Source organism: Marmota monax, unplaced genomic scaffold (assembly GCF_021218885.2).
Source record: "Marmota monax isolate L192 unplaced genomic scaffold, Marmota_monax_Labrador192_F-V1.1 WCK01_AAM20220418_F8-fsc00027, whole genome shotgun sequence".
NCBI classification, from domain to species: Eukaryota; Metazoa; Chordata; class Mammalia; order Rodentia; family Sciuridae; genus Marmota; species Marmota monax.
The window spans coordinates 5,299,631-5,313,947 of NW_026694617.1; the positions used below are offsets into that span (position 1 = coordinate 5,299,631).

The 14,317-nt window shown below is 32.7% G+C and overlaps 1 protein-coding gene across 3 annotated transcripts in view; it reads right to left on the reverse strand.

The window, feature by feature from the left end:
* Positions 1–14,317, reverse strand: part of Tfec (transcription factor EC) — a 186,993-nt gene that overhangs the window by 15,245 nt on the left and 157,431 nt on the right. For all 3 annotated transcript variants that reach the window (XM_046422522.2, XM_046422524.2, XM_046422525.2), the window contains 2 exons: positions 5,587–5,701; positions 3,552–3,608 (listed from right to left, as the gene is read on the reverse strand). In XM_046422522.2, the coding sequence (XP_046278478.1) occupies positions 3,552–3,608; positions 5,587–5,701 (172 nt within the window). The remainder of the gene's footprint in view (positions 1–3,551; positions 3,609–5,586; positions 5,702–14,317) is intronic.

The window sequence follows — 14,317 nt, forward strand, 5'->3', positions numbered from 1 at the left end:
GGTGGTCACAGTTCTGTCTACTTTGCAGGCGCAGGCAACAGCACTGCCCCTCTGCAGGCCTCTGGGGCTGTACTGCCAGTGGGTCGCAGGTGCGCCTACCTTGCAGGCGTGGGGGGGGGTGGCTCTACCCTTCCTCAGGCCACTGGGCCTGTTCTGTCTCTCGGTTGCAGGTCTGGCCTGTTCTGATGGTGGTCACAGTTCCGTCTACCTTGCAGGCGCTGGGGGGAGGGGGCGGCTCTGCCTCTCAGCAGGCCGCTGCTCCTCTTCTGCCGGTGGGTCGCAGGCCCGCCTACCTTGCAGGAGTGATTGGAAGCTCTGTCCCACTGCGGGCCACTGGGCCTTTTCTGTCGGTGGTCACCTGGCAGGCGCGGGGGGTGGGGGTGGCTCTGCCCCTCAGCAGGCCGCTGGGCCTGCTCTGTGCGTGGTCACAGTTCCCTCTACCTTGCCGGTGCAGGGGGAGGGGGCGGCTCAGCCTCTCAGCAGGCCGCTGCTCCTCTTCTGCCAGTGGGTCGCAGGCCCGCCTACCTTGCAGGAGTGATTGGAAGCTCTGTCCCACCGCAGGCCACTGGGCCTTTTCTGTCGGTGGTCACCTGGCAGGCGGGGGGGGTTGGGGGTGGCTCTGCCCCTCAGCAGGCCGCTGGGCCTGCTCTGTGCGTGGTCACAGTTCCCTCTACCTTGCTGGTGCAGGGGGAGGGGGCGGCTCAGCCTCCCATTTAAAGTTTTTAATAACATAGATAATTTTTTTCAAATTTTGGAACGCATCAGACATACCTAGAGGAATTTTAAAATAGATTTTTACACCATACTCAGAGATTCTGCTTTTACTAGATATGGAATAGAGTCCAAGATATCCATTTCTGATGAGTCCTCAGGTGATAATGATGCAGTCAGTAGAAGGTCCATAATTTGAGAACTACTGATATAGGCTCTTTTTCCAGGGTGCCTGGGGGGTGTGAGGGTAGGTACCAGAAATTGAACTTGGGGTTCAATAATTACTTATGGCAATTTTGTTTCTATGCTGTTTCAAAAATGCCAGGCATATTATGAGTCTCCTATATTGATTGTGAGCAGTCACTCTATATTCTTATTATCAAAAACCATAGCAATTACTTACATATAATACTTTTGCAATAGCTGACATATTTAAAGCTTTCAGGTATACAAAGGTAGAAAAAGGCCAAGAAGAAGAAAATATGTTTCAAAAATGTTGTAAAATACTTAAAGAAAAGTAAAATATACACCTGAAAAGGAAAATCACAACTGGAAATAATGAAAGTCATCAAAGAACATCCATTGTTTGGTGAACCTATTCCATGAAGCAAATTACTATGAATGGATTTAATCTTCAGATCGAGAACATTGAATTTCTTTCTAAAATTAGAATATAACTAATCCTTAAAAGAGTTTATTTTCCCCTTGTACCAATCCTGTTTCTTCTGTGCATGTGATTCAAAACCCAGCAATGATAGCACATAAAACACTGAAGACAAAATAAAGAAAGGTAAAACTGATAGGAATACATGTTTATTTTACAGTGAGAATTTGTTAGTAATTCTATTTTCACATATGGTATCCTTATATTTTAAATTTGTATTTTAAATATGCTACTTCTCTAGTTTATTAGATTGTATGTATCAATTTTTCAATGGCTAATTATATATTTGGTTTCTTGACGCTGTTCATTTGTAAAAGAGTCATGTTTTAAGAAAATACTAAATTATTTTATGCTTTGTGGTTTCACTCTTCATGTTTTTGACATAGTCGCTCAATCCTCTCTCCAGATGCAGACAAAAGAGACCACTCCTCCAATACATACTTAGAAGACACACTCATTCCTGCCCTGGCTATACCTCTCCCCACTAAGCAAGACATCCACAAGCCCCAGGGAATCCTTTTAAACTAGTTCTTCTAATTTGCACCAGAAATTTCCTGTCCATTTCCCTGGCCCACTTCCAAGCCTGGGTCTGACCTCTTGGCACATGGCACCTGTGTACTGACCCTCAGATACAGGACATGGCCAAAATATTTAGGGGTGTGTATAGAGCTTGAATGTACAAGGTGGGGTGTATACACATACATTTCAGGCCATTTGCTGCACATAATGGAATAGAGGGTGGGAAAAGAAGTGAAGTGAGCTTCAAGCTGAAGGCTGGCATGCCTTGCCCTGACATTCCCACACCAGACTTAACAACCTGAAAATTCCAAAATCACTCCTGATCTTCTGGGAAACACATTTAATTTAGCACTTTTTAGCTTGATTTATACTTTTTATGTATCTAGAACTCTGGTAAATGGGACCTCTGTACTTTTGCCACAACCCCATTAGTTTTATAGTTTTTAAAAGTTGATCTAGATCCATTATACTTAACATATATGGTATTAATTTTTTAACGTTGATTTTTCCCTTGAAAGCAAGATGAATTAGCAAGAGAAGTCAGATCAGAGAACACTTTGATAAGGCACATACCAGATAACTACCATACTCTATATTAAATAACCTGTCACATAAGCTGCAGACATACAGGAAATAAAGGGAAAAGCAAGGAGAATAATCATTCACAGGTTTATTAAGGAAAAAAAAAAACCATAGTTCCTCAATGTACTCATTTCTTCCACAGCCATTAGCTCTCCCTACTCATACTCACCTTGTCCCTCTCCTACTGAGGGCTTTGGGAGTTAGATCAGTTCCCTGAGGACTGCTGTAACCATATGTTAGCTCCTTCCTCTCAGACTCACCTAACTGTCATCACCTTGGGATGCAAGTGCATTATGCACAGATGTAGGTCTCATAGATAGGTGGAAAATCAATTTCAACTAATTACATGTAAAGAAATTACATTGTAAGGCTTTACAGTTTTATTTACTTTTGTGCAGTTTGGCTTTTTTCTCAGTTTTTGATTTGGCTTCACACTGGATTGATCAAGCTCACTTGAGATAGTTAAGCACTTAAGACAAGACCAAGCACTCTAAAGCCCAGCCTTACTGCTAATCTCCTTCTTTTGCCTGTATTTCTCCATCTCATGTGACTCGTTATCAGAGTCAAATTGACCCTGAGGAAGGCATAAAAGCTCTTTTTTTCCCAGAGGTGGAATTCAGCATTAACACATAAGCAATGCGTTTCAGATAACATATCATTAGGAAGGAAGGAGCAAATTGACACAGAAAAATGAGAACCTGAACTGGTGCTTCTGATATTTAAATGGTTTACACTTTCTAAAGTCATGTTCTCCCTTTTTAAATCTTTGAACCAATGAGTCACAGCACAGTGCCAATGTAACCAAATGTATTCATTTGAGGCACAGGCAGCCTCCTTAAGAATGAATGATCAAGGAGAGAATTCAGAATGTTTCACTTTGTGAAAATCTGCACCTTTTTTTTCTTGGAGAGTTCACATGGTTCCCCTTTCCCAAAATAGCTCATCTGTGACTGTGTAATTTTGGTCATCTGACTTTGGGTTCTTATGGAGTGATAATGAATGACCATATACTTTAAATCTCCATGCACTTCCTTTTGAACTAATTTTGTTTGGAAAGAAAGAAAAACATACTCACTCAGGTTGTGATTGTCCTTTTTTTGTCTTTCCTTTGCCAAAGCTCTAGTGTCAGTTTCTGATCAAAAGAAAAATAATTAAAACAATGCTTGGTTATACCTCAAAACTTTTCTAGGCAACACAATTCAGAAATATTAAATGAAAAAACAATACTCCTTCCTCCAAAATGGTTTTATAGCCTGGATTTGTTTCCCGGCTCTCCATTTAATAGCCATCTGATTGATTATCAGACTTCTCTTTATTTCAGGTACCTCAACTGTAAAATGAATACAATCGTAATATCTACCTGAAAATCACTGTGATGATTATGAAAATGGTGCAGCATACAGACTATATTAAACTATTCAATCACTGCTATTCCTACCTATTATTTTCCAAATTTTGAAACTCAAAAAGAAATTATTCCAATCTTAATTCTTCATAAATAAATGTAATTTTGTACACCCCAAGTGTTGGAACTAACTACATTTCTCTGGTATCTATATTGAACTCCACACTTTCTTCCAGTAAATGACCCTACCCTCCATGTGCTATGTGATTGTGCTCATGGCCATCAGCCTTCAAGATGGCCCTTGATGATTCTCACACCCTTGATGATTCTCTCCAGTACGGAATGGGTTGACCTGTGAAACCAATAGAATTTTGTGGAAATGTTTACTGTGGCTTCCAAGACATGTTTTAGCTTTTACTTTTGTACCCCTTGGATTACTAGTTTTCATGTCATGAGGACACTCAAGCAACCCATGGAGAGAAAGATTCACACAGTTATCAACCAAGACCAATTGTCAACAAGCAGCATTAAAATGTAAGAGCCATGAATGAGCTGCCTTGGCAGTGCCTCTTCCAGCCTAAGTCAAGGGTCAGATTGTGGAGCTCTGACTGACATCTGGATTATAGCTTCATAATAGATTATAATAGATATAATATAATATAGATATAATAATTATAATAGATTATAGCTACATAATAGACTCTGATTCAGCTCCAATTTTCTAAGCCTCTTCTGGTGTCCCAATCCTCATAGAATGTATAAGGTCACAAATGTTTACATCAAGCTGCTAAACTGGGGGAATTAACTTGTTATTATATAACAGCAGAAAATTAGAAAGTGTCTTAGAATTATTATAATATTAAAATAGGTAATAAAGTAATACATTCTTTTTAAATCATTTAAAACTGTGGTCATTAATTATAATCTAAATAATTTAAATGCTTAAACATGCCTGAGTTATTAAGCTCTAAGACCATCCATTTTGTATTTACTTAAAATGTTAGTATTAAATACGTAAAATTACTGTAGACCAGTTTTGAGCTCTAAATATATAAACTTGTTATAAAAATTTCAAATACATTTTATATTTATTATTGTAAGAAATCTGACATTGGATTTGTAAGTCAAGAAATCCTTACGTTAAACTATTTCTGCTTCTTACCAGATATATAACTTTGGGAAAATAACCTCTCAATCCTTATGCCGTGTCTATGTATCATGAAGAATTTGACTCTGTCCTTTATCTCTTCTGAGTTGTAACAGTTTTTAAATGAACTATAGAAAATTTAGGGTTTTTCCCCAATTGAGAAAGTTAAATGCAAATCTTTCATGAAATCCATAAAATAAGTTAAAACACAAAAAAACAAATTAAGCTTTTGTCTTATATCCAATTGTAATCACAAAAAAGAATTTCCCTAATTTGATATGTCATTTTGCAACCATGTTAATAAATTCCATCTATTCAATAGCAAAATGAATCCATGTTAAATGAAGGATGTGGGGTGTGTGTGTGTGTGTGTGTGTGTGTATACAATTAATAAACACATACATACAACTACTAATTAATCAATTCAGTTAAACTGTGAATTAAATTAACTTACAATGTAGGTACTGTAAAAATGATTAATTTACTCTCATTTGCTTCCTTTTTAGCCAAATATCTTGATATTCTTTAGAAATTCTATTTAATATGATCAAGCATGTCTCTCATATTTGTTGTAGCTAATAAAAGTTAAACAGAATAAAAATATAAAAGTAACATTACCTGTAATTTCTCTTTTCATTGGTAAACCACTTGGACAGGAAGCACTTGTAAGCCCCATATTAACTGGTGAAATCCCGGGCTCGCCACTATAAACATCCAAAATATTTCCAGATAACTTTAGAGGAATAAGAAAAAGATCAATCAATCAAACACCTCTGTGCACATGGATACATTTAGTTAGTTGTAGACTTTAAAAATCTTTATTTTAAATTTGTTGGTTTGTTAATAATAATAATAACAATAATGGGAATATATAGTGTTTTAATTTTAAATAAGAGGGTGAGTATGCATTAACTATTTTTAAATACATTATGAAATGTTTGTGGATAAGATATGCTGAAAAAATCTATTTATACTTAAACAAAAAAAGAAATCAGTTCATGCATGAAGGAAAATTCTGATTAATATTTACAAAGCTATGGAAGTTTGAGCCAGCATAAGATGTGGTTATAAATGAATACAATTAAAATTATCATTTTGGACAAAAATCAATACACATCTTAGCAAAAATGGAAAGTTCCTTCTGCACCACAAATTAGGTATAATGGTTGAATATCTGAGAGGCTTCTGAATGCCGTCAATGCTACCAGAAACTCACAGTCAAGAGGCATTTTACACTGCTAATTAAGTGAGGAACTCTCCTTCCTGGAAGAGTTCTCATTGCACACTTAATGTTCTAGATTATTATAAATATGCCAGTTGGTAACCAAAACTATTCTAAAACTACTTCTGTCTCTAGTGAATATAGAGTACATCCAATTATAACAACACTGCTATTCATGAAGTCCTTCTTAAGAACATATTTTTAGAAAAGCTAAGGCCTTTTATACACAATTCAAAACTGTACCAATTCATTATTTAAAACATGCTTATGGACTTGATCTTCCAAGAAAATTAAATTTAAACAATATTCATATTCCAAGTGGATACTATTACTCCACAACAAGCTACATTTTCAATGTAAGATCTTAAATTTTAAAATATTTCCATTCTAAAGGTTTTCATTCCACTTCTAGGCAATTAGCCAAAAGCTAAGTATCAACATTTTTTTCTTTCCTAAAGGACTATGAACAATACATATAATCAAACATGTTTTTAACAAGATTATTATGGAAAATCTAACTCCACCTTCCCACTTTTTGTAAAACTACAATTCAACCTGAGAGAACTATTTGATACTTATAAAATCAGACTGGAAATAAATACAAACAAAATATATATTAAGATCAAAATTTGTTTCTAAGGTAATATACCACTATAGTATATGCAATAAATGTTATATATTTCTAAGGAAAAAGAATTTTGAAAAAAAATGGTTTAAATTACTTAAATGCAAAAAAAAATATGTACATGTCAATGAAGACCTTTCTATAGTGCATATAATACTTCTTTATTTCCTTCTTTTGTTTTGTTGGTGATACTAGAGATTGAACTCAGGGCTTCACAAATGACAGACAAAAATTTCTACCACTGAATTATGTCCCCAGTCTTTTAAAATAATGTTTTATTTTGAGGCAAGATCTTGCTATGTGCCCAGCTTGACCTTGAACTCATAATTCTCTTGCCTCAACTTCCCAGGTAGTTGTGATCATAGGATATGCTACCACATAACTGACTTTATTAGGCTTTATCACCTTTGTTCTATACACACTTAATGTTTCAGAATGTGTTTTTATTTATGGAAATTGGAAGGGTACTCTTCAAGTCAATTCCTTCTCAATTTCCTCATGTGCAAAATGAGGACAAAGTTGACCAAATTGGAAAGATGTATCAGATAAATACAATTAGAAGTATCTGATAAATACATTTAGATGGGAGAAAAAAGCAAAGCTTTCCCTATGTTGTGAGTCATTTAGTCACAGTTTTAAAAGTACAGCATTCCAAGATTGTTTTTGAAAAGTTTGTTGGCTATGAGATAAGGAATCATCAACCTGAGTTGTACATTTCCACTATGCTTTGGAGAATCATAATGGACACGCTGAACAAAAGGATAGGGAGTGAGGGGGAAGGAACCAGGGATAGAGTGCTTTTCTCTGAAGAGCTTGAATTGAGATGGATGTCAATACTGAAGTGGCAAATTGCAGAAATGTTACAGAAGAGAAAGAGCTATCCTACATACACATTGTAACAATAAAGCCAGAGGGTCCTAACTATAGCACTTCATGGGTCCATATTACCTGGTTAGACAGTAGCCAATGAATTTTATTCCTTAGAAATGGAGCTGGAATTCTGATAATGAATCTAATCCTGCTTAACTATAGCTATGCTACATCTTCTCTTGACCTTGGTTATTGTCTAATTTATGCCCTAAAGCATGATGATTAATAACCTATTTAATTTTATGCTGTAGGTACTATTCTATTTCATGTAAATGGCTAATCACTTTTTGAATATCATTACACTATTGGATTTCAATTTCCAAGCATGTAATACACTTTGCTAATCTAAAGTGCCTTTTCTCTATTAAAAGATGTAAGAGTACAATGTTAGTGGAAATTTAACAATTATATGTACATCTGGAAGAGCTTATGAAGCAAATTTATATCTACAGTTATCAAAGGTGTAAGTTACTTAGGCAATACGGTCTAAATTTTAACTTCATTTTAAAGATCATTAGGCAATGGGATAGATATTTCATGAAGAAATACTTATTTTGATTAAAAAGCAGATTACTTTTTCAATAAGGCAAACCTTTGGCATGGCAATAGATGAACATTTTTATTAACAACAAACACCGTTTAAAGACATTAAATAAGAAATTTGCTATAGAATCTATTCAACAAGGTGGAGCACATTTCTCTAGAAGACAATATTTCTCTATGATAGAAAAATGTGAACTTCTGATCTGAGAAATTACTCTGAGGTGATGAGTGATTAACAGTGATTTCCTGGTATCTAGATTGTATTCACATCTCCATTATTGAAATCATAAGAATTGAAATATATTGGGTCTGACCTTTCTACATACAAACTTCCATTAACAATAGCCAGTAGTTCCTGAAGAAAATAAGCTCATACGCAAAATTGCAAACACCTAGCAAAATGTCTATTTCAAAACTAAAATAATATGCATTATAAATATCATGAAAAGAAAAAAAAAGTAAAGCAAAGGAAGCCAAACTTCTTAAATTAGCCTAAAACAAATAAGAGAAGGAATTTGTAATAGTTTACAATAGAAAATAATAATGAGAAAATGTAGTAATGACCAATGAGACCAATAAGAACCAAGCAGAAATAGGAAGTATGAAAAAATATATTACTTAGGGAATAAACCCTGCAAAATAACAACAAAAAAGCATTTCTTAATGTATTCATTGGGAAAGGAATAAAATAATTAATAAAGTATAATATCAGATTAAAGTAACATGAAAGGAGAGTGAAAGACACACAGGACATATAAAAGTAAAGTTAAACAATATAGAGGATGAATTTATTAAAATCAAAACATACATGATAGTAGTCTTAGAAAAGGAAAAGATAAAGTGAAGAAGTGAAATGTAAGAAATAATGGAGATAAATTTCAAAGAATTATCTAAGTAAAAAACTTTCGATTTTTATTTTATTTTATTGTTACTTTATATTTATTTAAAATCAAAGTGTCTATGTGATGCTAACAAACGAAAATAATAGGAAAACTATAAATCCAGACATAGCATACTGAAATTGAAGAGTGAAGAGAAAAATCTAAAAGCCTAAAGAAAGGGGAAAAAAGTCATTTGTGAGGAATCTGGAATCAGACTAATAAAAATTTTCAATAACAAAATTAAATGGAAAGATAAAATAAATCAATATTTTTAGAAACTGAAAGAAAAAAAACACAATTGTATCTCAGGTAAATGTTTTTCACATATAAGGCTAGGATAAAAATATTCTTAAGCATACAATGTTAAATAAATAAAATGTTTAAGAAGATTTATTCCCACAAAGACTAAACTGAAAAGAGTTTGGATGAAATATATCTAAATAAGAAGAGAAATTAAAGGGTAGAGTTTAAAACAGTAAAATAAAATTGATCAAATATCATGATGCAGTTATCATGAATAAAAAAAAGTAGCAATGAGGGACAAAAACAAAGATAAAATGAAATCTATAACCTTATAACTTGGTATGATATTATGGATAATTTCAGTATCAGTGGATTAAATTAGCATGGAAACAAAAGACATAAAAGTGATAAGAAAGTATCAAAGATAAATATATTAAATATGAAACACAGGGATGGGGATGTGGCTCAAGCGGTAGTGTGCTCGCCTGGCATGCGCAGGGTGCTGGGTTCGATCCTCAGCACCACATAAAAATAAAGATGTTGTGTCCACCAAAAAACTGAAAAATAAATATTAAAAAATTCTCTCTCTCTCTCCAATCTCTCTCTCTCTCTCTCTCTCTCTCTCTCTCTCTCTCTCTCTCTCTTAAAAAATATGAAACACAAATAACAAAGTGAGAAGCAGGTGAAATATATCAATTAATAATAATCAATGTAAATAGGTCAAACAGCTGGCTGAAGGGTTAACATAGTGAATAAGAAGATAGGAACTAAATGTAAATAGCTTACAAGATACAAATATGCCTAGTGAAAGGATATACAAAACTTGGGAATGAAATAATGAAACCCAATATACCCACAGATAAAAACTATAGGAAAATTTATATTAAATAAAACCATATTAATATTAGAGAAAATGGGATTTAAAATTAGAAACACTATTAGGAAAAGAGTCAATATAAAATAAGAAGCTTTAAAAAAAGGTCTTACAATAATTAGCATGCAGGCATAAAAATTTCAAATATGTGACACAAAATGGTTAGGAATATAAAGAAAAATGAATAATCAATCATTATAGTGGAATAGTTTAGCAATAGTTTGAAAAGTCTAGCAGACAAAAATAATTAGTAATGCTATAGAAAACTTGACAAATAAAAGTAAATGCATGGCCTGATGCATTTATATGGATATATATATATATATCCATATAAATGCACGATATATATATCAAAGAATATATATATATATATATATATATATATATATATATATATATCCATATAAATGCATTGCCTGATACACACACACACACACACACACACACATATATATATATATACACACACACATATATATATTCTTTGATATATAGCTATATATCAAAATATATATATATATATATATGTATTCTTGTATATACAACTATCCATATGTTAAACTATATACGTGTAGTTGTATATACAAGAATACAAAATACATAGCTTTCTAAAGTACATATGAAATGTTTGAAAAGTGATATGTACTCAGTCAAAAGAAATGCTCAACATAATTAATAAAACACTGGATTACAAAATATTGGCAAATTTTTAAAAGTTGTCAAACAACTCAAGGGTAAAGATAAAATCACACTGAAATTGAAAAACCACATAAAGAAATGTCTGGAATATGACAAAACAATATTTAAAGAAAGTGTGTATTCAAATAATAATATAAAAAATAGATTAATTTTAGATTTAGATAAACTAAACACACTTTCTGTTCACAGATGGCTTGATACATTTTGAAAATCCAAAGATTCTACCAAGGGGAAACTCTTGAATTCAGTCAAGGTACAGGACATAAAATCAAGCCACCAAACTCAGTTACATTTCTACACATTAATGAGGCACATTCTGATAAAGAAATTAAGAAAACAATTCCATTTAAAATAACATAAAGAAGAATGATATACTTAGGAATATGCTTAGACAAGAAATTAAATACTTGTACACCAAAAACTAAAAAATACAACTGAAAGAAATTAATGAAAATATCAATAATGAAAAGACATTCCATGTTCATGAATGGAAAAACAATATTGTTGATTGTAATACTACCCAAACAATCTACACATTCATGCAATCCATACCAAAACTCAACTGCATTTTTTTTAAGAAATAAAGAAGTTCAGTGGAGTGAAGAATGGGGATTGAAGAGAAGGAAGGGAGGATAAGAAAAGGAAAAACAGTAGAGTGAATCTGACATAACTTTTCTATGTACATACATGATATACCACAGTGAACCTTATCATTGAATACATCCACTTGAACTTGATATAAACTCTATGCTTTTATTATGTCAAAATGAATTCTAATACTGTGTATAACTAAAAACAATTAATAAAAAGTAAAAATAAATTAAGAGGAAAAAGAAAAGAAAAATGCATACAAAAATTCATATGCATCTCAAGAGACCCTAAAATGACCAGGAAAAAAATGTTGGAGGTCTCACACTTCAGAATTTTAAAATTTACTACATTGTTACAATAACCTAAACAGTGTGATTCTGCCATGAAAACAAATATACGAACATATGGAGCATAATGACAACAGCAGAAATAAACTCTCTGATATATTTTCAAATATTTTTTTTTTCTTTTTGTGGTACTGGGAATAGAACGCAGGTCTTTGTACATGTGAGGCAAGCACTCTACCAAATGAGCTATATCCTCAATCCAAATAATTTTTCACAAGAGTGCCAAGACTAGATCCAACGGGAAAAGAACAGTTCTAACAGTGGGCGTTTGTTACACTGGATATCTACAAGAAAAAGAATGAAGTTGGGTCCTTATCTTTCACTACACACAAAAATTAATCTTAGCATACGAGACAAAATTACAAAACTCTTAAAACATAAAGATTCCTTTCTCTGGATTTGGCCATGATCTTTTGGATATGATACCAAAATCACATATGCCAAAAGAAATTACAGATATTAGAATTCATCAAAATTCAAAATTTTGTACAAGTAAGGACAATATCAAGAGTGTGAAAAGATAGCTACACAAGAAAAATTATTTGTAAATCATACCTGATGAAAAAATTAATATCCATTCTCTTTTTCTCTGTGTACATATATGTATATGTATATACACATATGTATTATTTATGCTTATCTTTTTTTCTCTTATTGCCCATGATTTGGGTATCATATGATAGCATGTGTATATAAGATTCATATATACTTTATACACACATAAGTAAAGGACTTGAATAAATATTTCTCCCAAGTAGATATACAAATAACCAGTAAACACATGAAGATGTCAAACATCACAGGTCATTAGGGACATGAAAATCAAAACCACATGTAATATCACTTCTCATTTATAAAAATGACTGTTTTCAAAATAGCGAGTGTTGGAAAGGATGTGGAGAAATGAGAACACTGGTCCACTGCTGTTAGGAATGTAAAAACTTACAACCATTGTGAAAGGCAAGATGGTGGTTCCTCCAAAAGTTATAGAATTAACATATGATTCAGCAATTCCACTTCTACCCAAAATAGCTTAAAGCAAGGACTTAAACAGATACTGTACACCAAAGTTCATATATACAACAGACAAAAAATATAAACTCAAATGTCCATCAACAGATGAATGGATAAACAAAATGCGGTATACACACAAAACAGAATATTCACCAACCTTAAAAAGTAAGTGAAATTCTGATCCATTCTACTACATGGATGAACCTTGTAAACATAATACTAGATGACACAGACCAGACATAAAAGATATGATTCCATTTACATGAGATATCTAGAATAAGTACATTCATGGAGACTCAAAGCAGAATAAAGATCAACAGGAACTGAGAGTTGGAGAAAAGGAGAGCTATCATCAAATGGATAGAGTTCTGTTTGGGATAATGAAAAGATTCACAAAAATTTATTGTGGTGATGGTTCCACAACATTTTGAATTTATTTAATGCCATAGAATTATATACTTAAAAGTGGTTAAAATAGTAAATGGTAAATTTACCACAGTAAAAATGCTGAGATCCTACCAATGATAATTTGTCTGTGATTGGGTTTAGACAAAATGCATAAATTTTTAGAAAAATAATATTTGATAAAGCTGACCAAAAAAGTAATTAATAGCTTCAATGGTCTTATGACTACTGAAGATTAAAAACAAACTGAACATATTTCATGAGAAAAATATTTGGACTAGATAGATTTATGGGGGGAAATGTCATATTTTCAAGAAATATATCATGCCACTTTTGTACAAAAATTTTCCAATAATAGAGTCAAGATGGAATGTGACCCAATTCATTGAGACCAGAATCACACAATGACATTATGAGGAATGGAAATTATAGGCCCATTTCACTCATCACTGTAAATCTCAAGTAAAATATTACTAGCAATTTGAATCCAAGATAATACAAGCAAGGTAATATTCCATAATGAAGTTGGATTTCCCTTAAGTGAACTTTATGATATTAAAAGAGAAAAATAAATGTATGATCATTTCCATAAATTCAGAAAAAGTATTTGATAAAAGTTATTCCCATTATGATAAGATTCTTACTTTATTAGGAAGACAAGGGAGCTTTCTTAATTTGGTAACAAACATATCCAAACATTACAGCAAATTTGACTCTTAATTGAGAAAATATTCTAATTCATCTATTTTACATCATTCCTTTTGACAGTCAACTTTGTGTATAAAATTCTAGCCAAAATAATAAATAATAAGGTAAGAGACTAAATGTGATGTGTTCATAGAAATAAGTCTACTTCTTCATAAAGAATATAATAGAGAAAACATGCAAGTTACAATATGCCATACGTAACTTCATGTAACTTCACATTTACAAAATTAAAAGCAACTAAATAAGTTTGCCATACTTCCTAGTGAAAAACACTAGAGTAGAGGTGGAAACAAAGGAAGAACAGAGAGATCAAAATTGATTTATTTA